Genomic DNA, 26,223 nt, shown 5'->3' with positions numbered 1-26,223 from the left:
TATTTTTCCAGGGTACTGAAATTTTCATTGTAGATATCTTTTACCTCCTTGGCTAGCTTTATTCCTAGATATTTTTTTTTGAGGCAATTGTGAAGGGATTTTACAAACTTTATTTAGAAGAGATTCATTATTGGTATTTTAAAAAGCTCTTGCTTTCATATATTTTTTTTTATCCTGCTACCTGGCTGAATTTGGTTTCCTCTCCACAAGTATTCTGGTGAGGCTGTTCGGATATTCTAAGTATAGAACCATATCATTGGCAAACAAGCGCAGTTTGACTTTGTCCTTTTCTATTTGTACCCCTTGTATTTCCTTCTCTTGGTTAATTGTTCTAAAGTACTATATTGTTTAGGAACAGTGAAAGTGGACATTTCTGCATTGTTCCTGATTCTAGAAGAGATAGTTCTATTTTCATTCATTTAGTATAATGTTGACTTTGAGTTTGGTGTTTATATTCTGATTTCCAGTTCAGTCTGTTTACTTGAAAATTCAATAATTCTATTCTTCTCCCTGGCTGAGTAAAACTCCATTATGTATATATGCCACATTTTCTATATCCATTCATGTGGCATAGGCTATGTCTTCCTTAAGACTTTTACAGCACAAGAAGTAAAGGATCAATAAATAGGATGGCAGCAATGTAAAAAAGCTTCTGTACAGCAAAGGAAACAAGAGCATGAAGAGAGAGTCTAAGCATGGGAGACAATCTTTGACATGTACACATCAGATTGGGTATTAATATCCAGAATATATAAAGAACTCAAAAAACTTAACACAATAAAAGCCAAATTAACCAATTAATAAGTGGGCAAAAGAAATAAATAGACCCTTCTATTAGAAAATATTCAACATCTCTAGGAGTCAGGGAAATGCAAATTGAAACTACCTTGAGCCTTCATCTCATTCCAATTAGAGCGGCAATTGTCAAGAAATCAAATAATAATAAAAATTGGAGAGAATGGGTTTAAAGATACCCTTATACATTGTTGGTGAAACTGCAAATTATAACAACCATGCTAGGAAGCAGTATGGGGATTCCTCAAAAAACTAGGAATGCAAGCTGGAAAAAGCGAATCTCAAAAAAAAAAAAAAAAAGGTCAAATATTCTGTCTGATAAGTGGATACTGATCCATCATGGGGGAGGGGGCATGGGAAAAATGGAAGAACTTTGATAAGGCAAAGGGGAGAGAAAAGTGGGGAAGGCGTATGGGGGCAGGAAAGATGGTGGAATAAGATGGACATCATTACCCTAAGTAAATGTATGACTGTGCATATGGTGCAATGCTCCATTGTGTATAATCAGTCTTCTGGAAATTGAAATTTCTGGTCAAATTCCTAAGTCTTTGGTTCACTTTGAGTTAATGCTTTTACAGGGTAAGAGATAAGGATCAAGTTTCATTCTTCTACATGTAAGTGTTCAGTTTTCCCAGCACCATTTATTTAAAAAGATATCTTTCCTCCAATGTATGTTTTTGGCACCTTTGTGGATCATCAGATAACTATATCAATGTGGGTTCATCTTAGTGTCATCTGTTATATTGTATTCATCTTTTGATTGTTTCGGTGCAATTACAACACTCTTTTTGTTAACTGTCACTCTGAGTATATTTTCAGGTCTGGTATTAAGATGCTTTCAGCATCACTTTTCTTGCTTAGGATTGCTCTGTTTTTTCTGTGTATGTTATTCTTCCAAATGAATTTTAAGACTCTTTTTTTTCTAATTGTGTCTTTGGTATTTTGATTGGAATCACACACAATCTGTATAACACTTTTGGTAGGATGACCATTTTAACAATATTAATTCTGCTTATCCAAATATGGGAGGTCTTTCCATCTTTTAAGGTCTTTTTCAATTTCATTCTTCAGTGTTCTGTACTTTTTATTGTAGAAGTCTTAAAACTCCTTCATTAGATTTATTCCTATGTGTTTATTGTTTAAGGTTACAGTGAATGTGATAGTATTCCTAATTTCATTTTTAGAAGGTTTATTATTGGAGTATAGGAAGGACATTGATTTTGTATGTTGATTGTATCCTGCTATCTTTAAATTTATTTATCAGCTCTAGAAGTTGTCTGGCAGAGTATTTTGGATTATTAAAATATAAGATCATGTACTCAGCGAACAGAAATAATTTGACGTTTTTGTATGTGGTTTGCCAGTATTTTATTAAGAAGTTCTGGATAGTAGAGATTTTTTTTTTTACTTTATGTCTCTTTATTTGGTTTGGTTATCAGGGTGATAATGGATTCATAGAAGAATTTGGCAGTGTTTGCTCATTTTTTATTTCATGGAATAATATGTGAAGAATTGCCATTTGTTCTTTAAAACTCTGGCAAAACTCATGTGTGAATTCATTAGGTCCTGGGAATTCTTGGTTGTGAAATTTTTAATAACTGCTTCAATTTCATTATTTGATATTAGTCTGTTTAAGTTTTCCATATCTTCTTGGTTAAATTTGGTTACATCATGTGCCTCTAGGAATTTGTCAACATTCTTGAAATTTTTCTAGCTTATAAAAATACAAATTTTTAAAATCGTTTCTGATGATTTTTTTTTGTATTTCAGTAATGTTTGTGGTACTATCTCCTTTTTCACCTCTAATTTTGTTAATTTGGGTCTTCTCTATCCTTTGATTACATTGTCTGAGAGCTTACACATCTTGTTTATATTTTCAAAAAATTTGGTTTAATTTGTTATTCTTTATTCTTGATGTTATTAAATTTTACTCCAATATTAATTACTTTCTGTGGTCTACTGATTTAGATATTAGTTTGTTCTTATTTTTCAAGAGTGTGATGTTGACCCCAGATAATTTTTTTGATATATTTCTTTTTTTAATATAGAAATTTAGGTATACAAACTTTACTCTTAATATTGTTTTTATACTGTTCCGTAGATCTTGATATATTATAACTCTATTCGCATTATTTCTCCCCTGGTTTCTTATATAATCCATTCTGCATTTAAATGTATATTATTTAATCTCCAGGCTACAGATCATTTTATTTATCTTGTTATTGATTTTTAATTTTACTCTGTTATGATCTGATATGATATTGGAAATAATCTGTTTTTTTAATTAATTCTCATTATTATATTTATTTAAAGGGGGTAAGACTTTATGAAATAATTAGCAAAAGATATGGAGTTGATTAGTCTTTTGTTATATTGTATTCATATGTTATATTGTATTCATCTTTTTGATTGTTTTGGTGCAAATATAATAAAATTACTATAATATTACATAAGATTTGTTTTGTGGCCAATATGACCTATTTTAGAGGATGTTCCATGTGGCACCAAGAAGAAAGTAAATTCAGTTGTCAGTGGATCATATATTCTATAGATGTATGTTAAACCCATTTGGTTAATAGTATTTTTTAGTTCCGAATAGTCTTTACTTAGTTCATGTATGGATGATCTACCTAATTATGAGAAATATATATTGAAATCATTCTTGAATTAACATTGAATTGGTTCTTTATCTTGAAAGGGTTTGTTTTATGTGCATAACCATATTGTTGTTGAAGCACAAACGTTTAAATTCGTTATATCTTGTTTTGATTACTTCTGTGACCAGTATAAAGTGACCTTCTTTGTATTTTCTGATTAATTTTGGCTTGAAGTCTACTTTGTCTGATATAAGAATAGCTATCCTGCTTGCTTTTGCTTTCCATTTTCATGGTGTGTTTTTCAATCTTTGTTCATCTTCAGTCTGTAGATGCCTTTGTCTGTGAGTCTCTTATAAACAACATATGGTTGTTTTTATTTAAACACAACCTGCCAATCTATATCTTTTGATTGAAAGGTTTCTACCATTTAGAGTGCTATTATATAGAAATGATTTTTATTTTCTGCCATTTTTATTCATTTCTAATGCTCAATTCAGAATTGGTTCTTCTTTTATTGACTATTATTCAAAGTATAATTCAACCCTATGCTTGTTTCATTTTTTTATTTCTTCTGTATGTAATATTTGATTGAGTATGTTTTGTATTGCAGGCTTAGTAATTAGAAATTCTTTTAGTTTCTGCTTACCATGGATGATTTCTACTTCATCTTCTATTCTGAAGAATATAGAATTTTCATGGAGATAGTATTGACTGGCTCCAATTTTCCTTCTGGGTTTGGCATATATTATTACAAGACTTCCTGAGGTTAGGGCCTGGGTTGAAGAATCAGTTCAAATATAAATGGTTTACCTCTAAATATAACCTTCTATTTTTCTAATTCTAGCATTAATCTTTATAGTAGGCATTTTTATTATGTGTCTTGGAGAGAACCTTTTTTATTTTGCCTCTTTGGAGTTCTAAAAGCTCTGATATTTGAATGTTCATCTTATTCCTAAGATTTGGAAAGTTTTTAAATATTATTTAATTTAAAAGATTGTACATGTCTTTGATTGGTATTTAAATACTTATTTTACCTCAATGTTTCTTAAATATGGTCTTAATGTTATCTCAGATTAATTTCAGATTTTTTTAAAAAAAATTAAATATAGTTTTAATTTATTTTTTAAATTTTTATTTATTTATAATTATACATGACAATAGAATGTATTTTGACATATCATACATAGATGGGGTATAACTTCCCATTTTTGTGGTTGTCCAGATTTCTTGAATATACTGATCATGGACTGTCAACATTTTTTTTTTATTGTTGACTTTATTTTCAAGATTATGTACTTTAAGACCTGACAATCCATCTTTAAATCTATTGGTGATGCTTTACACTGAATACTTCAGTTGATTTATTGATTCTTTCATATTCAAAATTCTGTTTATTTTTTTTAAAAAAAATCTCTATCTCTTTATTGAACCAATTCTTCACTTCCTGAATTTTCTTTTTAAGTTCATTACTGCATCATCATTTATCTTGTTGAACAGCAAACTGTCTAAATTATTTGTCAGACAATTTTTCCACTGAGGTTAGTTATATAAGTATTGTGGGATGTTTGGGGTGGTTTGTTTACTTGCTTTTTTACCAAGAATTTTTTTTACACATCTTTATTCTATTTATTTCTTTTTATGTAGTGCTGAGATACAAACTGAGGACTTCACACGTGCTAGGAAAGCACTCTACCACTGAGCTACAGCCCTAATCCTGCTTGCTATTTCATACCACTTATATTCTACCCATCTATTGGAGCAATTATCATTTTTTTAATGCAAGGCATTATTTAATTAGTTTGTATTTTAAGAGATGAAAGCTGAGTGAATATTTACGAATTGATATTTTACTCCATGTATGTCCTCTACTGTTCCCATTATCAGCACCATTTTGAGAGATAACAGGTCTCAACAGTTCTTCTCCTCCAGCTATAAACGTAAATGAAATTCTGGAATAAATTGAAATTTTTGTTATTAAATATAATACAATTACTATAATATTACATAGGTGATAAAAGGTGACGGGGGAAATTGGGCAAAAGAAGACAGAGAAAAAGAAACAAGAAAGAAAAGATAAGATAGAAAATACTAATAAATACCAAGGTAAAAAGAATAAAAAGAAGGATGGGAGGATTTGAAGCAGTAGCAGGTAATACAAGAGGAAAAAGAGGGGATAAAGGAAACAAGTGCAAATGTGAGCTAGGAAAACAGAGTGATTCACATTAATGCTTTAAAACAGTAGAAGAAATACAATTAAAACAGTTGAGATGACTGTCTCCAAGCACAGGACCCACAGTTGTGGGCTTTCTGTGGATGACCTGTGGTGGAGAAGCATTTCTTTGGAACTAAAAAGATTGTTGGAGTATTTTCCCTGCTGTAAGGAAAGAAACTTAGCCAATTCATGTGGGTTTTATCTCCCAATGCCCAAAGTTTTGAAACATGCACACCAAACCCCTCTGCTGCCTGAGACAGAGCCAGCCATCCTGCATGTGTCCAAGGTTTCACTGATTGTGACCACAAATCATGGGCACTGTCCCCCTCTACTTCCCACCCAATTCTATACTCTTACTTTATGTCACTGTGGATAAGTGTGTCTACATGGTCCCTTCTTGGGATCCTATAGAAGCTCCATGGAATGCTGGGTTAGGCTAGCCCTTCCTGGGATGGGTCTGCTGTACCCCACTCCCCTTATTCTTTGGGAGGGAGAGAGGTTCTCAATGACTTTAGGATAGTAGCAGTACTTCTAGTTTCTTCTAGATGGATTTTACTGAGACATTCCACTACAGAGGTGTTCCATCTGGTTATATTTGTTGTTATCTAAAGATGTTGCTATCTGTGTTGATTTAAATTCTTGGAGTGCAGCAGGCAAATTGTGGGCTACACACAATGGCTGCCATGTATGACATGGCTTTCTATCGACAATTTGAGTTAATCTGTTGCTCTCCTTTAATGACCCCACTGCACCTGCCATTTTGATGTACTTCTAATACTTAACCTTTTCTGCTTATTTTTTCCAGCTATTGTTAAAGGACTGAGCTTATGTGCTCTTCCTCTCCCTCTTCTCTCTTTGTTATCCTTCCTTTCTATCCCTACAGTTTTGGGATTAAGAAACCCTGTTCTTATTTTCTAATCTACTAACTGAACTTCAATTCAGACTACCAAATATTGGGTCTTAGAGTGTTTATTCTGTCATCCACGTGTCTGGTCAGCTGATTCTTTCATTGATTCTTTTAGAGACTACTGCCTAAACTCTGCCATCTTCTCGGAATATCTGGTCTTGCTTTTTACGTCAATCTTTCAGTGTATGTCTTTTAATTAGAGAGTTGGAATCATTTATATTTAGTGTTAATAAAGAGAAATGTTTACTATTTTCTGTCATTTTGATGAAATTCTGTTTAATTTGATCTTAACTGCCATTTATTTAACTATTTGTGAGTGAGACTTATCCTTTCCTCACATCTGATCTTTGTTTTTGTCTCCTTCTCTTTGTGTAGGACTTCTTTAGGAATCTTCATCAATGCTGCGATAGTATTCCTGAATTTTTTTAGTTTATACTTATAATGGAAATTTATGTTATCTTTAATTCTGAAAGATATGTTTGCTAGATATTGTATTCTTAGTTGTGAGTTATTTCCTGTTAGTACTTGAAATACAACTTTCTAAGCCATCCTGAATTATTCAAACACTCAGTCACTGGGGAAACTGAGGTAAGAGGTTCAGAAGCCCAAGTCATATCTTGGCAACTCAGGGAGACCATGCATTAAACAAAAAGTAAAATGGGCTGGGAGAATAGATTAGTGGCAGAGCACACCAGGGTTCAATCCCCAAAATCTTGAAATAGAAAATGAAATAAGCCAACTAAACAGAATTTTAAAAAGGGTCAGAGGAGGTGGAAGGAATGGAAAGAAAAGAGTGGTAAGCAAGGAGAGAATAAAGAGAGGGAAAGAATTTAAAAAGAATATAGAAGAGCTGTAGTGTGAATACCTGTGTTAACACATTACAGCATTAAAGAAAAAGGCATAAAATTGGATTAAGTAATTAAAATATCAAAAACTTGGAGGCAAACTATCAAACAAATACAGAAGATAATACCTCTGGGGGTAAAAAGCTAATATTTAAGAATAAAATATTACTCTTTGCTGAAATATATGAGATGAACACATTTCTCTATAGACCTTCCAGCTTTGGATCGGGCCAGGTATTGAGAGGTATAGTGGATGCTCAAATCTTGACTATGGTAGCTTCAGTATCTATGGGCATAGAGGTAGAAACTGTATCAGCTCCTTCCTCTATGTATTTAGTTTTTGACTGTCTAGGTTTATCTCCTGTTCAAATGCTGCTCAGAACTCATGTTCTTGCCCTTCTCCACCCTAAACTCAACTTGCAGACCTCTTTCCTTAGCCTGTATGACTCTAGGGGTTTTGTGACATTTCTATGCTCCTGAAAGCTCACTGGAGTGTTGAGGGAACATCCTGAGTGTCCACAGCTCTGCTGCTCAATGTTTCCCTGTCTGGTATGGAGGCTTTGTGTCTTGTGGGGAATAACAAGCCCCAGGGCTAATAGCATATACCTCACCCCTATTTTTATAGGGTGGTCTGGGAAGCTTTGAAAGTCCTTGGTGATGAATCCCAGCAACTATGTTAGGTATGTGGGTGCCTGTACCCCATGGTTAAAGAGTACTTATCTCATCCTGCCCTTTTGCATAACCAATGTACTCTGAAATTCCTATAACAAATCCTAATGCTTGAGACCTGGGCAAATTGAACCATGCCTAACCACAGCTTGTATGCACAGCTCACCCACATCTAAACTGCTAATTTCAAAAGTCCTGCCATTGCTATGTTGCTGTATAGAGCTCCTATAAATTCATGCTACAATTGCATTCCTGATCCTAAAATAATGTTTGTCCAGGCACTTGCCTACCAAGTTAAAAAAAAAAAAAGATTAAAAATGAAAAAGAGGCCACTGGGTCTTGGGAATATGAAAGAGGAGAGATAAAAACAGAGATGAGAAATAAAGGAAAGAAGGCAGACAGGAGTGAAGGGAAAGAAAGAAAAACAAAAATGAAAGAAGTGCACAGTGATTTCTGGTCTTCCCTTTAGATAGCTTAGATGATGGGATCCCTTTAAGAAAGTGTTCCTTTCTAGTCCTCACTGAATCCAGAGGGAAGTGCCTGAGAGTACAACTTAAGTCACACCATCTTGCTATGCGTATTTAAATCTACTTTCTGCTCAAAATGCTTACCTACCTAATTCAGGAGTCTTTGTTTTTTAAAATCTTTATGATTCCTTTATTAAGCTGTCCAGAAGGGAAGCTTTTCCTCCTCGGCCAATCAGCATACACCTAGCACTGGTAGTTTATTTTACTATCTCCTTTTGTGTTTTCTAACTCTCATTATTCCGAAACACCACTGCTCCTGAGCTTCAACTGCTTGTTGATTCTCTGAATTGAATTCTAGCATTTTCCCTCTGCTCCTTCTCCCATCCTGAAGCTGCAGAACCGTTGATTTAATTTGATCTCTGGGAGCAGCCAGTGCATACTGTGTGTCACTTATCTGCCATTTCCACTGCCAAAATCTTACACGAACCTTTTAGCATCAGTATATTTCCTAGTATACTTTTGGCTTTGATTTGGATGGTAATTGTAGTGGAGCTATAGATCAGTTGTTTTTATTTTTTAATTTTTTAAGCTATATATAGACACAATACCTTTATTCTGTTTATTTATTTTTATATGATGCTGAGGATCGAACCTAGTCCCTCATATGTGCAAGGCCAGCGTTCTGCCACTGAGCCACAATCCCAGACCTATAGATCAGTTTTATTAATAGATGAATTCTGAGAAAGTTGACAAAAACATAGGGTGCTTTAAGTCATGAATACCATATATGACAATTACACTTGGGTATTTTGTGCCTTATTACAAACCTTAACATTAGCTTTATATGTTCAGTACTGAGAGCTAAGCATAGTTTTCAGTACTGGGATTACCTGTGGTTTTGTGTAGTTTCTGTAGAATACGGACAGAAAGTTGTAAAAAAAGAAAAGAAAACTACTAAGGAGTAATGCCCTATCCTTGAAAATGTTGTCAGTACTCTTTCACAGGTCTGAATGTGCCTCTGAGATGTTCTTGATATTATTGCTCTATTTTAGGAAGGTATTACTTTGTTAACAGTCCTTGTTTTGTCCTTTGATTGAACAATTGTTAATTTGATATTTTGGTATCCTCTTCTTTTAGCAAGTATAGTTGTAAGGAGCACTGTACACTTATTGAATTTTTTTTCCTATAGCTCAATCAGGTCTTATTGTTTGTATGTCAAGAGTTATAATATCACTTTGGTAAAAGTCATTTTTGAATAAATAATTAGCATATAGCTATAAATACTGAAAATGAAGGGCAAGGACAAGGGAAAGATGCTCCTTAGGAACAAAGGCAATCATTATTCTCAGATTCCTTAATAAAATGACGTGCAGTAAAAAGGTACTAATACAGTAATTTTCCATTTTATGTTTTTTTTTTTTTTTTTTTTGGTGGTGCTGAGGATTGAACCTAGGGCCTTGTGCATGTGAGGCAAGGCAAGCACTCTACCAATTGAGCTCTATCCCCAGCCCTCCATTTTATCTTGCCCCTAATGTTTTGATTTCTTTCTTGGTCAATTGTTTATATGAATAATATGAAAAGAAGTGATGATGTGCTCATGTTACTGGAGTCCTAGGTCAGAGGCCTAATTCTGGGAATCTCAATAAATCAGGTCCCATCACTCACCCCACAAACCAAATGGAAAAGTAATGGTGACAAACAGAGTGTCTCCATTGGGGTAAAGAGGAGACCCACATTTTTAAGCCCCAACTTTTAGGATGTTGACGTTAGCTTCCAAGTTAGATAGATGAGGGAGACCAGAAATATGCATACTCCAGCAGTGTGGATCAGAATGTGGTCAGGGTGATCATTACCTGTGGATGCTCAGGAAGGCCCTTGTCAGTGAGAAGAATGTTGCTGTGGCCTGGGGGTAGTTTCAGCTCATGATAAGATGTTTATTGATCTAAAATGTTTTTCCTGGAATCCAAGATGTCTCAGAGCAAAGGAGACAAATGCAAAGGCAGAGTTGAAATATTTTATCCTGATTTTAGAGTCCCATGGACATTTGTAGGCCCAGGTGAAGAGTCTATGTTCTTGTTACAGTTACACGTAGTAGAATTGAGACAGACTTTCTCACATCATTCCTGTGTAAAGGCAGAGCAAAGATTTGCTTATGTAACTTCCAATGAAGCATATGGGAAGTTTCTTTTTCCCATTCTCACCTTAAAAGCAGTATAATTATTTATGACCAAGGTTCTGGTTTAATAAACCATCTTTGTTATATTCCCAGTGAAACAAAATTTGATTTTATTATTGAGTTAACTATCTCTTATTCAACCTCAGGATTAGTTAATCTTCTATTTGTAACAGTTATCACATGTCACAGAGCTAATGTCACCAGAGTATTTCCATACAAAGAAAAGGCAGACTAAAGTAGAATTTTGTCAGTGTTATTTCCTACCTGTTTATTTCACTCCAAGCCCCATAATTTTAAATGCCATTGATATTCAGGAGTTTTAGATATGTCTAAGAATGTCTGTGTAATTGACTTATCAGAATTGTGTAAGTAAGACACAAAGGTTTTAAATGGCTAAATTATTGACACTGTACAACAAAAATTTTTAGTAATTAATCATATAATTATTTCAAGCATAGTATTTTGAATAATAAGGATTGTAGTATCTAATATTTATAGGACACTTAAAATATATCAAGGACTTCCCAAGCATTGTCTTATTGAACTCACAAAACAAGCCTATGGGGCAGATCCCACAATTATCCTTATTTTCCAGATATGGAACCTAGAGTTTCATGTTAAATTCCAAGAGCATATAAAGTGTCTTAACCAAAAAATTGCGATTCTTGTATTTTTCCTGAACATTCATTGGGTCATCTACTTTTTATTCAGTATCTACTGATACCACTGTAAATTCTAAAGGCCCCTTTTTTACTGTTTAATGTGCAATGACTGCTGCCAAGTATTTATGACCCTAAGCCTAGATTTCCTCTCTCTTTGTATGAATCAAGAATGTCATTGAATTGGGTGTCAACATACTTTATATATAAACAGATATGAAAAGTTGTGGTATATATGTGTAATAAGAATTGTAATGCAAAAAAGTACATGTATAAAGGCATGAATTGGCGTGAACATACTCTATATACAAAGACATGAAAAATTGTACTCTATGTGTGTAATAAAAACTGTAATGCATTCCACTGTCATGTATTTAAAAAAAATAAAATCAATAAAACTAAAAAAAAAAAAGATATTTAAAGTTGGGTGCAGTGGCGTTCACCTGCGGCTCTGGAAGCTGAGACAGGAGGATCACGAGTTCAAATCCAGCCTCAACAAAAGTGAGGCACTAAGTGAGACTCTATTTCTAAAAAAGATACAAAATAGGGCTGGGGATTGAGTGGATTCAGTGGTTGAGTGCCCCTGAGTTCAATCAAATAAAGAATGCTATTTAATACTGTTTCACTAGTATTTCTGGGTTCTGACCATTCTCCTTTGAGAGGAGATGTTAAAACATTCCACATTTCTTTAGAATAACTGCCTTATTGTAGTCTAAATTGAAAAGAGGGGATTGTGGAAGAACATTATTTACATTGTGAAAGAACATTGACTCTGAAACCCTTTTATCATGCACCTTGATCCAACTTTTCCAGCACCCTCTTTTTCTGTTCAGTAACTTAAACAGTGGGGGTTTTGACAGAGCAGGGGAGCATATTCCAAATCAGCCTGACAATAAGGTTGATCCCAGGCACATGGAGAGATGCAAATTTCAATGTATCTCTTTAGTTGACTCCAGTACTATATTTATACAGTAATTCTAATGATTTCTATGATTCAAAATATTTGAGAACATGGTACAATACACTTTTTTTTTCTAAAAAGAAGAGAAAAAATTCAGAGTCAAGGTAGAATACTGGACTTCTAAAATTAAACACAAATAAGCAATACACAGAAGAAAACAGACACATGCTTCAGTTTTATTTTTTATTATTTCCCTGTGAAATTCTGATTTCTGCTTTGAACTATATGTACTCTCTCTTGCCTTTGATGCAGTTATTACATACATGTGACCTACAGCTTTCCTAAGAGGGGAAAAGGTCTATTCTTGAGCACTGCCTCTAAGTATTATCTCTGGCATTTTTAAGACTTTGGTTCAGCTAAGCTGCAGGGCTGAGGATTTGGCCACTTTAAGAAGAACATTTTGTTATTAATAATCACCAGGTTGATGTGAGCTACATGCCCGTCCAGTTGAATATACATGAAGTGATAGAGAGTGAAAGTCAATCCCTTACGTATTAGAGTTCCATGCAATCAGGGACCTCACAAATAGAGGTCAGAGGGGGTTTTTATGTTGAAAATCAGTAGAGTGTTACCTTTACTATGGGAGAAAACAACTGTCTTCAGATATTAATGTCACCATTAGAGTAATTGCTCCGTAAAGCTGTCTCTAGAGTTCCATTTCCTGTTGAACAACAAATCTTTCTCATCACTTTAGTATTCAGCTCATTTTTCATAAGCAGCATATAAAGAACACATTAATCTTTATAGATGTCTGCCTATATTTTTATCCCAAGGTTAGTTATTGTCAAGTGTATTCAACCCACAACCCTTTTCTTGCCAAGAGTTCTTCTTTAGTAACTTCTCCAATAATTCTCCATCCTTTAAAAGAGCACCATTTATTTTAATCGAATATGTGATCATTACCAGGAAACTGAGGCAGATGAAGTTTAGTCATTGGTCCAAGTTTGTACAGTACATGTTGATCCAAACAGATTATACAGTTACTTTAACACCTAGCCCACAGCCTCACTATTACTGTATAACATGTTCTTAGATTGAGATGATTGTGGAGGATTTAATGAAAAACTGAACAATAAATAATACCATGATCCAAAAACATGTTTTTAAAAAAATGACTTCAGATTTTTAGAGGTTTTTAAATAAAATGATTTGTTAACATGCAGTGAATGTAACAAACAAGGGCAAATCTTCAGGTTTATACATTTTGCTTCTGAGTACATACCAAGGATATGCTTAAATAGGCATTGAAAATAAGGTCAGTGTTTTGAATTCTATGTGGAAAATCTGGCCAACCTAAATAGCTATGAATAGGTAAATGCATAAATTATTATTCATTCTTCAAAATTTTATCCTATTTTTTTCTAATATTTTTAAAATCATTCAATGTTGGTGAATAATAATTACCTATGGCAGGTATAATGTTGTGAAAAACTACTAATACAAAATCCATACATCCCATTCAATGATTTTTTTTTCCTCCTGGTAGCAAGACTTTCATTGAAAAAAGTAACAAGTTGCAATTGAAATAAATTTGAGCTTTTCTGGTTACTCTCTTTTGCCTTAGCTTCAGGTAGTAGCTAAACATTTTCCATCTTTATTCTTCATGATGTAACTGTTGGATATATATTACTTTCTTCATTTCATTGATGAGTTAAAGTTTTTTTCCCCCCTCTTTGTTTGAATAACATGCTGAAGAACATATAAAATAGTACTTGCCCCCTCAGAAATAGAAAAGAGGTCCTCCTCACCAAAACTGCCACCATGATCACTATTATGGATGGATGAATGGAGTGGTGTCCCCCCAAATCTCACATGTGAGACAATGCAACACAGTTCAGAGGAGAAATGAGTGGATTCTGAGAGCCTTAATCCAATCAGTGAATTAATGCCCTGGTAGAGATTAACTCAGTGGTAACCAAAGGCTGGTACAGTATAGCTGGAGGAGGTGGTCATTGGGGGGGGGGCATGGCTTTGGGTTTTATATTTGTATTTGGCAAGTGGAGTCTCTCTCTGCTACCTAATCATCATGTGAGTTGCTTCCCTCTGCCACACTTTTCCACCATGTTGTTCTGCCTCACCTGGAGACCTGTGGATTAAAGCCCACTGTCAATGGACTGAGACCTCTGAAACCATGAGCCCTCAAATAAACGTTTCCTCCTCTAAAGTTTTTCTGGTCAGGTCTTTTTTTTTTTTTTTTTTTTTTTTTCACAGCATTGAAAAAGCTGACCAAAACAACTACTTTCCTTAGGCACAGGCTTGGCTCCCTACACAAGGCCTGTCAACACCTGTATGTTGGAACAGCGATCCTCATCCATTGCTTTCTCATTCCTAGGCTCAGTAGAAAAACCATGAGAATATTTCTCTCATTTCTGTCCTAAGTTCTTTTCTGCATCAGTATTCTAGGGAGAAAAACTGATTGATAGGAAGTGAAACAATGTTTAAATTTATTTTAGCATATATTGAAAACCTACTTGTCCTGTCAATAATTGATTTTTAAGTGGTGTTCAGGTTTTCAAAGTAGATATTTTCAAATGATGATAAGTAGGAAGTAATTTAAATCCCATTAATGTGGAAGTTGTGCATTTGCCTTAGTTAATGAAGAAGGTCTTTAAATGAAAGCATTTAATTGCAAAGAGGGGCATTTGCGGTGAGGTTGCTGCCTTGGCAATGTATCATGGTGAAAGTATATGTTAAATGCGAGTCATTGAAAAATATACTACGGAGCATATTTGAAATGTAAGAGAGAACATCTCTTGAACTGAGTTCTAAGAACAATTAAGAGGAAGTTTGATTATAGTATGATTAGTTTAATTATCTAATAAGGACTATATTAGGAAATGATTTATGTTCTGGGCACTCCAGAACCTCCTGTTGTACAATAAGGTATAAACTTCTTGAGCTGGCTGCTCTTACTATGTAGGCCATTTGGACTATATCCTGGGCAAAGTGTTCCTACATAAATTGAAAACTGTTGCCAACATAATTTTTGGTTTCTATCTGCTTTGAAGATTGGAGTCACCAGACATCCCTTTTCTTAAAGAAATATGTTAAATGAAAATTTATTTACTTTATATGTTCTCATCAGGTTGTCAGCTCTTATACTCTGAAAGTATTGCTGCATGTATTGTATTTCAATCTGGAGTAAATGTACTATAGATGTTACAATTGTATGCACAATATCCTATTCTTTCTTGTGAGAAGCCTGTTACCTGCAAATGAATCAAGGAAGAATATTAATAATAATTTACCATAATATTGTATGACATGGCATCTTGATGCCTATGGGTTCACAAAATAACTCAAATGGTTTTGTGACAAATAGTTTATTATTATTTTATTTTTGTTATATTTTGACTAGCAAATTTATTTTTATTTTCATAGTTTTTGATATAATATAGCTTTATTTGAACAACACATAAACCTTATGTTCTTCATTGACATTAATGTTAAACTCACCACCTTGAGTATTTTACTGTGTCTGCCCATTATCATAAAGATGATGTAATTGAAGAATGCTGACTTCTCTACTGTTTCCTATCATGCTTGCTTTTTTCTGTTTTCATTTCAGTAGAAAGGAAATAAATTTGGGAATGAGTAAGATCTTAATTCCAATCCTGATTATGCCAGGTGTGCGTACAGGATGGATAATTGTATTTTATAAGGTTACAGTGAACACTTAGAAAACTTAGAAAGGAATTAAAAATACTAGCAAGAATTATTTGTGCCTTTCTTTCTCTCCCATATTTTTCTTTTCAACCAACATTTGTGTTGTGTTCACAAAGCTTTCTTGGTAATGAAATGTTTGAAAATATTTTTGTAGAGCTGCAGTTTATGATTTTGTGAATCATGTTCACAACACAATTATCTCCTACCACATCACCCTAGCTCTTAACTGCATAATAAAATATTTCAAATAACAGAGTCACAACTCACTTATCTTAAAATGGTATCTCATTTTTTTTTTTTTTTGTCCAAACCTGGCATCATCTTGCCTTCTAAGAGAACACCTTTTGCTTATATCATCAATTCTCTTCACGGGCATTTTTAATAAATGGTATCGACTCAGAGGTTTGCTTTCTCTCAGTTAATTTTTTCTAACTGATTGAGTCAATGGCAAAACCATAATCCTTTTCTAAATATTCTCCAGGCATGAAAAGGAATGTTATGTATATCATTTCAGAAATTTAAATGCAGTGAAGCAAAAGGCTTACTACCGGAGAAGGAAAATCCCTGGTTCAAACACAAGTAATAAGAATTTTCTGCTGTTTTTCTTGTGAGCATAACATTCATTTATATGAAAACTCTCATATATCTTAGGTAATAACTACTTTAAGTGGAAAATAAGTTGTGAAAACAGCTAAAGAAGAAGGGGATTTATATGTTGAATCTGACATATTAGATCATCTTTCCAAAAGGAAATCTCTCTTAATTGGGGCAATCAAAATTAATTCATGCATATTTCTGTCAAAGAATCTTTGAATGGTATCTTAATTGATTTTTTTTCAAGTGAGTCTTTTGCAAATCTGGGGTTGTGCTTCACAAACTGGCTTCCTGAATGACAGCATGCAGAGATTAGATCACAAAGTAGCTTGTAATCAGAAACATCTGAGCACAGCTTGTGACTGTTTCTTACTTAAACTTTCAATTTTAAGTTTAAGCTTTATAGAGCCTATCATGTGAATTAAGAATGATAATATCTACTCCTTGAGATTGATTTAAATGTCAAATTATATAAAACATACAAACACTCAACAGTCTAATATGTAGTGGGTACTCAATTTAAGAGTTGTTATAAGTAGGACAACTTCAAGTTTGGAAAACTAGTTGTCTTTATCTCAACTTTATTAATCTATTCAGAATATAAATAAACTATTATTTTCTTTATAATACAATCTAGACACCAAAAGATTAATCACTTCTTAAGAAGCCTATGGGCTTATAATTTGCAAACCCTTATTTAAACACAACCTTCAACATCATACTAATGTAATGTATCTCAGTCTTGTCACCCCTACTGGATCATAAACTCCATGGGAACAGGAATCACATTTATTTTGGTCCTCTCACTTGGCAAGGAACCTAATGTATAAGCTTGCACATAATTGATGCCCAACAGTCATTTAAATACTGACAGACAACCTACAGGAGTAAATAAAAACTATTAACTGATACACTTTAATTTTATCCAATTTTAATGCTTTTTATTATGCTAATAAAACATAATATCTAGTATAGTACCTGTACCAGAGGAATTGCTAGAGGCATTCATTAAATAAAGGGATATAGCTAATTTTCACAAAGTGCCACTAATGGTAGAAAACTTCTATACTATTTTCAAGTTCAAGTTCTGACAGGCTTTAAATATGAATGAGTTATTTGTTTGTTTGTTTTTTCAGTAGTATTCCATGCTCTATTTCTGTAATGAATACAGCTTTCATTCCCTCTGTATTCTATATTGACAAATGTGAGGCTACTTGCCCATATTTACTTGTTTCCCCAGTGAGTGCTCTGGGAGCTTTAGTAGTCATCTGCAGACACGTGCAGAGCAACAGAACATATGGGTTGCCTTGCCCAGTTTCCCAGCTAATGTCAGAAAAAGTCAACACTGTGCTTCTTATTTCCGCTCTTATTATATAAACAAGTATCTTTTCCACAATCTAGTCAGCACTCTATTTTTTTGGCATTTTTTGTGCTTTTTGTTGGTGATATCATTGTTTAAATTTACTCCCCATCACTGAACCCAGCCCCCCAAATATAGTACTGAAGTGTTGCTGTCTTCTGTTAGTGCAGGAAGGCTGTGACCAGTCTTCTGGAGAAAATATATGTGTTAGATACATTTCACTCAAGCATGAGTTATTGTGTTGTTTCTCATAAGTTCAGGGTAACATAAAATATATAAACATATACAGTATCTAATGGATGAATATGCAGTTTTTGACTGTGAAATGTATTTGTCCCCAAAGATCTCATCACACCTCAATTTACCTCTCGTTTTGCAGCAACCAATCATTATAGGGCAAGGGCACACACTGCTCCTAACCTTAAGTGACTCCTGTGTTACTCACTCATTATGGATAGGTTTTGACTAGCCAATATGAAAAGGAGTCTAAAATAAAAGAAAGTGAGTATTGTTTAAAAAACAAGTAGGAATACTACACATGCAAGAAGAGAGAGAGAACCAGAGAGAGTTCTCTGTTTAATATCCCCCATCCCTATTCCATACACTTCATTTTCTGCTGCGGTCTTTGGATGTGTTTTTTTTTTTTTTAATTATTGAAAATTACCAAACAAGAAGTATTTGAGACTTACTGGGAATAAACACACACACACACACACACACACACACACACACACAGTGAAATTAGAGGAAAATGCTCTAAGCTAGGTAAAAGACAATTACCTATATATGGCAAACTGCTGGATTGGTAGCACACATATAGAGAAGACCAAAATCTATGACTTATTGCTTAAATGTGCCACGGTGTGCAGGCAATTCAAGGTTGCTTCCTTGATCATGACCTTCCACCTTAGCACACAGGCTGAGGGAAACAAACGTAATAGGTTAAGAACCATAAAGTAGAAAGCAGATTCACATTTCTCTTTGTCCAGTTTACACCATTAGAGGGTCATTAAAGTACTTAGGATTCACATTTAATGAAGAGTCAGCGACCTCCATAACAAGCATTAAAGAGGGGGCTGTTGTTCAATGGATATGCCCAGTTATGTCTCATTGCTTAGTTGGTGGTGCTGTTTTGCCCAAACTGATGCTGCACAGTAACTATTTCTCTTAAGATGGATGTAAGCCTAGAAATCAGGGACAGTGTGTTAGGTATTAATGGATGGGATGAATAGTTTCTTTTTATTCATACATCATGAACACATTTGTCGGCTCTGAAGACCAAGTGCTAACTTGGCAGTCTGCTTTGGCAACAAAACTTTGTGAGACAGAAAAGAATGTTGACAGGGGTGGTCATATTTCTTAATTCTTTGTCAGTCAGAGTAGTAGATTCAAGGTTTAAATTTTGTAGTCAGATATGGAAATTTATAGGATATAATGCGGATGCCAAAATAGGCACCAGAAGGTGATATTTTTGCTTCTCTAATCTGAGAGTGAAGGCAATCTCGGAATTAAGTGTTTGAAAAAGAATGGGAGGATGAAGCCTTATTATAAAACACAACACTGTAAGAAATGAGAAAGTCTGAATTTCAAAGCAAAGAGAGAACATTACTACTACTTGGCCAAAGATGTGACCAATCATGTTTAATTGAAGCTATTATTGCAGCAAGAAGAAATAACAATTTGACTGCTAGGGAGTGTTAATTGTCAGTATTATAATATTTGTGCCATGTGTGCATCCACTCTAGGAATAAAAGAGGCTTATGTAATTATATACTGAAAGATAAAAGTATCAATATAAATCCTGGAAATACTAACATAACAATATAGCTAGGTAAAGAAAAATATTCTTAACTAGATTCACATGGCTTCCAAGAAAAATGATTTTTATGGAAGTATAGCATACTCATCACTTTTTTTCTAATGTCTCTTTAGCAATTCTCTTCATTTTCTCTGTATTACAGTATTTCTTCTTCTTTAATATAGTGTTATTTTTGTGTTATTTACTACAGTCCTTATGTTCCAGATTTTATTTCCCTGTGCAATGGGTGTTTTAATCCTTGGGAAAATGACCTTTGAAAAGAAACAGGATTCTTTAAGGATAGTAATGAAATATCTTGAAGATTACTTACTTGCAACCAACCATTTGATATATCATTTATAACCATTACTGGGAAGGGGTGGGAGGTACTATCTCACTTTGTCTTAATCAGCAAACCCTAGAACATACGTGGATTTTTTTTTCCCTCATCAGAACATATTACTTGACAAATATCAATTAAGTGTTTCATGTAAGTATGAACCTGAACTAGAAAATGTGAAAAATGCAAATGTAACACATATTTGCACCTGATAACATTCTAGTGGGAAAGAGATACACTTAAAATATGTATATATTTATACTAGAGTTTAGAAATATCCTAAGAGTCAGACAGTAAACTGTGAGAGAAATGGAGTCCAGTTGAGGAGATTGTTATGAGCTCCATTCAGGGGCTATTTTATAAGGTGGGCAAATGCCTATATCAGTTAAGGCAGCCTTGTACTAAAGGACAAACAAAAGCAGAAAACTTTCAGGATGTATATACAGAATTCTCCTAATTTGCTTGAAGTGTAGACTAAGTAAACTGAGGGTAGAAAAACAAGAAGAAGCTAAAAAAGCAAAATCCTTGAACACTGAATCAAAATGTTTGAATTTTATTTTTTTTTTATTTTTCAAGTTTTTATTATTGTTATTGCTATAAATAATAGTGGGGTTCATTTTGACATAGTCGCACATGTATGGAAGATACTTTCTGTGCCTAGTATTTCCTCCCTCCTTCCCCTTCTGCCCCATCCCATCATTTACTCCACTGGCTTTTCCTGCATTCATTTATTGTTCTTGTAAATTGGTGCTTTAAGGGTACACACAAAGGTGGAGTTCACCAGGGTACATCCATGCACACAACATAATATGGCCAATCTCATTTTGCTGTTCTTCCCCTTTCCTGCCCCTCCTCCTCTCAACCACCTATCTCCATTCTCTGATCTCCTTTACATTTTCATGGTGTCCCTCCTTCCCTCCATGCCATTTTACTATAATTTGCACATATGAGAGAAAACACTTAACCTTTGACTTTCAGAGTCTGAATTATTATTAATTATTTAATAATGATATTATTAATATCATTTAGCATGATATTCTCTATCTCCCTCCATTTACCAGCAAATGCTGTGATTTCATTCTTCTTGATGGTTGAGTATAATTTCATTGTGTATATACGCTACATTTTTTTTATCCATTCATCTGTAGACTGGCACCTAGGCTGGTTCCATAATGTGGCTGTTGCAAACTATGTTGATATAAACATGGATGTGGCTCTATCACTACAGTGTGCTGATTTGGGGGATAAATACCAAGAAGACATATAGCTGGATCATATGGTGATTTCATTCCTGTCTTTTGAGGAATATCTATGATGCTTACCAAAATGGTCATACCAATTTGCAATCCCTTCAACAGTGTATGATTGTACAATTCTCTTCACACCCTCACCATTATTATTATTATTATTTGTATACTTGACAATTGTTATTCTAACTGGAATGAGATAAAATCTCAATGTTGTTTTCATTTTAATTTCCCTGATTGCTAGGGATGTTGAACATTTTTTCATATATTTGTTGTCCATTTGTATTTCTTCATTTGAGAAATGTCTTCTGTTCATTTTTTGATTGGATTTTTTGCACAAAAGTCATCTCAAAGTGGATCAAAGACCTATGAATTAGACCAGAAACTTTGTAACTGCTAGATAAACTTTATTTTATGGACTGTAGATGTTGAATATTTTGAGTAAGAAAGCAATCTAAACACAATTATTCTAAGGATAGCAATTATACTCTGAAATATAGAGGACTGAATAAAGTATCAGATCAATGATAAGAAGAAGAGGCAATGAACTCCTAAACTAGAATATTTCAGTTTTGGATTTCTTTTTTACATCTGGATTTTATATTATTTTATTAAAATGAAGTCTTTATTCTAAACCATAGTCAACAATTCTTTCCTTTTTTATTTCAGATTTTTCATTATTCATATACTGCTTCATATGTGATTTACAACATACACACAAGGTAAGTTCTTTGAGTTTCTGATTTTCCTAAGCAAATGTTCAGCTTAATTGTTGGTGTAGATGTCCACTTGTTCACGTAAAAATATTTACATGTTTTCAAGGGAAGTTTGGGAGCTAAATCCTCCAGAAGTAGAGGACTCCATCTTGCAATATGCAGCCTGGGGTGTCCAAGGGCAGCAACTGGTAAGAACAGGCATCGGTATGCACCGAGCCCTATCAATCATTGCTCTATGAAACATGTTTACAGATATCATTTCCTTGTAATAATCATCCTGTTTCTCTAAAATTCTTTATATTTTTTGAATATTTTAGCTTAAGAATATAACAAATGATACTAGTATTATTCAACAATTAATTTATAAACAAAAAGGTTTTTCAACTATTGTACAACTAAACCTAGAAGATGTTCAAGGATATTAGGGCCTAGTCCTGGGCGATTTCTATTACCTAATATTGTCAATTTTTATGTAAAACTCAAAGGATTATTTATTTTTAAAACTTTATTCCAAAATTTATAAGAATTGTCTAATATTCTTTTGAGAGGTATTTTTTTCACCAACTGCATTTTAAATATCACAAACTTCAAAGAGAATTAGTGATATAAAAAGAAGCTTAAACAAAATAATATTCTTACACATGTCTTAGGGTGCCCATGTAAAGAATTTCTCAAGGGAACACTGGTCACGGAATAGTCTGGTTACTTATATGGTACATGCATGCTCAAATGTACTTAGCATTACCAAATTGATTTGTAAATTGTCCAAGTGTGTTTATATCTGTCAGCACCCACAAGAGTTCTCTTTTCTCCATATCCTTACCAATATCTAGTTTTACCAGATTTTTAAGTATTTGTAACTTTATATTTAAATGTTAATATTTGTTACTTAGTATTTTACTTTATAATGTATCAAATTTTAAATGTATTTGCTTCTTTGGATGTTAGTGTTTCTGTTTTGTTTTCTAATGTAAACCCTAAAGTCTATAGAATACTCTCTATGTTTAATCTTTATTTAAAACATTTGATTGCAATAGTATCTAAATAAGATCTAATTGTAGTAATTTTGAATGTCTAGTATTTTTTAAGGATTTATTACTGAATTTTTTTTTAATTTACAAAAATATGAAATTGGTGCTAAAACTAATTTTTAGTGTTCAGAAATATGTCTTTATAATATTGACTTTGAAATTGATGAGACTTTATGGTTTGGTTGAGGTTATTATACATGCTTCCCATAATGAAACATTTATGCATTTCTTAAGCATAGTTTTCTTTATGTACCTGTTAGATCAATCTTCATAATTATTCTTCTAGAACTTTTATTTCCTTAGTAATGGTGGTGGATATGTGATTTTTTTTTTCTTTCTTTAGGGTTCTGTCAATTTTGTATTATTTAATTTCAGCTAATCTTTTTTTAAGAGGGAGAGAGTTTAACCTGACAAATAATCACAGTGAAATTACATTCTTGATACTTTAATCAATATGTATTTAGCCTAATTATTTTAGTAATTTAGTAATTATTTTAGAGAGATACTATGGATTGAACCCAGTGAGGAACTTTAACCACTGAAATATACCCCAGTCTTTTTCAAAATTTTAATTTTATCTTTAAACAGGCTCTCACTAAATTGTTCAAGCTGGCCTCAAACTTATGATTATCCTGTCTCAACCTCGCATGTTGCTGGGATTACAGGAGTGCACCACTGCATGGGGCAATCTTTGGTGATTCTGATTGCACAACCCTTACTCAAGCTGTTATAAGAATCCTTTAATGGAGTTTCTAGATTTTTTAAAAAATTAGAATTGCTACATACACTACAATTGGGTGGTTGGTATTTATTTCTTATTTTCTGTGGGTCTTGATTTATAAAGAGGAATATGTAAACCATCATATCATTATAATTGTTTTGAAAATATAACCATTTCACTTAATAAGGCATACATAATTTTTATTCTATCTTATAAATTTTTAAAAAATGTTTTTTAAGCTTATTAGCAAAATAGGGAAGTGGGGCAATACATTTCTTATCACAAGAGGGGCATAGAATGATATACTGTTATTATTTAGTGCTTATTTTCATTGGAAAATGTTCTGGATCCTGAAATAATCTGAAAGTACCTAAGCCTCAGATGTGGTCTCTCTAAGAGTGTTTGGTCACATGACCTTGGGTAAGTTATTTTTACTCTTGGTAGCCAATCTGCATCCGCAGTAAAATGAGATTATTTGAAATATTATACTGGTCTAATTTGATAAAGTTCAAAAAAATTTTACAGTCATTGGTTAAAAAACAAGGCAGAATATGCAAGATTGGAAGTGAATTGAGGAGTAATGTACTATAACATTTTTGTTCATTTTTCAAAGTTATAGCTTATACTCTGAATATTAGATTAGTGTTTGATATAGGAAATAGTTTTGACCTAGAGACTTTCATTTTTTTCTTGGTGGAGACATTCCTTTAATGTTTAATCTTAGTGTTAAATAGAATATTAAAATTAACACATACTTATAACATAAAGAATAATCAATCATAAAATAAATTATGGCTATCCCTGGTATTAAATTTGCCCCATATTTAATATAGTTGTATGTGCTTAGACCAAAGGAACATTTGAAAATTGTAGCTCCTTTAAAATATTGAAAAATGCATATACACAGTTTATGGACATTATATTTGCAAAGTATATGGTTGTGTTTTATAAAAAAAAATCTACAGAATTCCTGTATTCACTATCATTTCAACACTAAATGAATGCATAGTTGAATACATAATTATGAATAAAAGCCAGTGATATAAAATGAAAACATAAACACAATGGTTTTGATACTGTATAGAATAGGTCATATGTTTGCCTTTATCATTTGGGTATATATTTAGAGAAAATTGAAAAGAATATATTCAATCTACATCTGGAGGACTCTCTCTCAAGTCTATACAGCATAATATTCCTGCAAAAGTGTCATTAGAGGTCATAGCAGTTGAACTGCTATGATGTGATGATGCATATTTGATTCAGAGAAGTCAGGCAATCAGTGTGTTCTGCGACAGTGGTGAGTGGGACATACAATATAGGTAGGAGCTCTCATTCTACCAGCTTTACTCTAGTTATATGAACAGTAGAGCTGACCCATTGGGCCAGGCAAGTTCAAAGTTAAAAAAATTCCAGAACCAGAAACCAATACAATTTCACTTTCCTATTATAGAGAGTGTCCTTTGGAAATATTTAAAACTTTAGCTAGATTTAAATGACTTTTATTCTCCAAGCCTGAGAGAAACACACACCTATGCCAAAATAGTTGCATTATTAGCAATTGTTATTGATTCCTTATGTTTTTATATATTCAAGAAAATTACAGAAAGTGCTGAAAATACAAAACCTCTAGGTCTTTCCATAATATTGCAAGTAAATGGATTTTGACTTCAGTGATTGCTAGCTATCAAACTTGAGAATTCCTTAATCTTTAAAGTTGAGATGATAGCCTTACTTTACTAATAATTTTTGGGAGGTTAATGTATTCTTGTAGATCTAAAACACTAAATATATTTTTTTTAATTTTTGCTTTTCATATATTTTTAAAAACTATATGAATTTTAATAGTTTAGGGAATTTTAGTGTCATGTATTGAGGAGTATCAAACCTAAGTTCTTTGTAACTTTGTAATGACATTTGCAAAATCCTTTGGGAAATTTGGGGAAGAAATCAGAATTTATCAGGACTTTATTTTGTGTGCATACAAACATGAATTTAATAAAGTAAAACATGTATCTATAAATGGCCAATGATATATTTCATGTGAGTATGATGGGCTTTGTCAATATTCATAGTCCCAAATAACACAGTATGATTTTATTAGAGATGAGTCATTAATGCCGCAGTCTGGCTAGGCACAATTCAGGAGCCACTTGTCAAAAGAAACAAACTTTATTTTTAGAACACACAGGCCAAACCCCACAGCTCTTCAGGAAAACCTTCAGAGCCCAACTGCCATCACCGGCTTCCCACAAGCCTCTCCCCCTCCCCCACTCCTCTTGCTCTTGAGGCCGATTGGCTGGGTCGCGTGGGTGGAGCCAAAAAAATCCCCCAATGAGCAGCTCCGAGGTCTGCAAGGGCAGGGAAACAGCCCAATGAGCATCACTGCAGAGGAGCCAATCAGTTGGCAGCTAGAAGTTGCTGGGGCCACTGTGAGCCAATCATCAGCTGGCAGCTGGAAG

At 33.5% G+C, this 26,223-nt stretch overlaps 1 protein-coding gene across 2 annotated transcripts in view; it reads left to right on the top strand.

Annotated features, from left to right (window-relative positions):
• Dpp10 (dipeptidyl peptidase like 10) overlaps nt 1–26,223 on the top strand; it is a 622,276-nt gene that overhangs the window by 464,347 nt on the left and 131,706 nt on the right. For both annotated transcript variants that reach the window (XM_076865657.2, XM_076865658.2), the window contains 2 exons: nt 21,963–22,015; nt 22,116–22,197. In XM_076865657.2, coding sequence (XP_076721772.2) covers nt 21,963–22,015; nt 22,116–22,197 — 135 coding nt within the window. The remainder of the gene's footprint in view (nt 1–21,962; nt 22,016–22,115; nt 22,198–26,223) is intronic.

This window comes from Callospermophilus lateralis, chromosome 9 (genome assembly GCF_048772815.1).
Source record: "Callospermophilus lateralis isolate mCalLat2 chromosome 9, mCalLat2.hap1, whole genome shotgun sequence".
In the NCBI taxonomy this organism is placed as follows: domain Eukaryota; kingdom Metazoa; phylum Chordata; class Mammalia; order Rodentia; family Sciuridae; genus Callospermophilus; species Callospermophilus lateralis.
The sequence above is the reverse complement of the archived record's forward strand: the minus strand, read 5'-3'. Positions and strand labels throughout refer to the sequence as shown.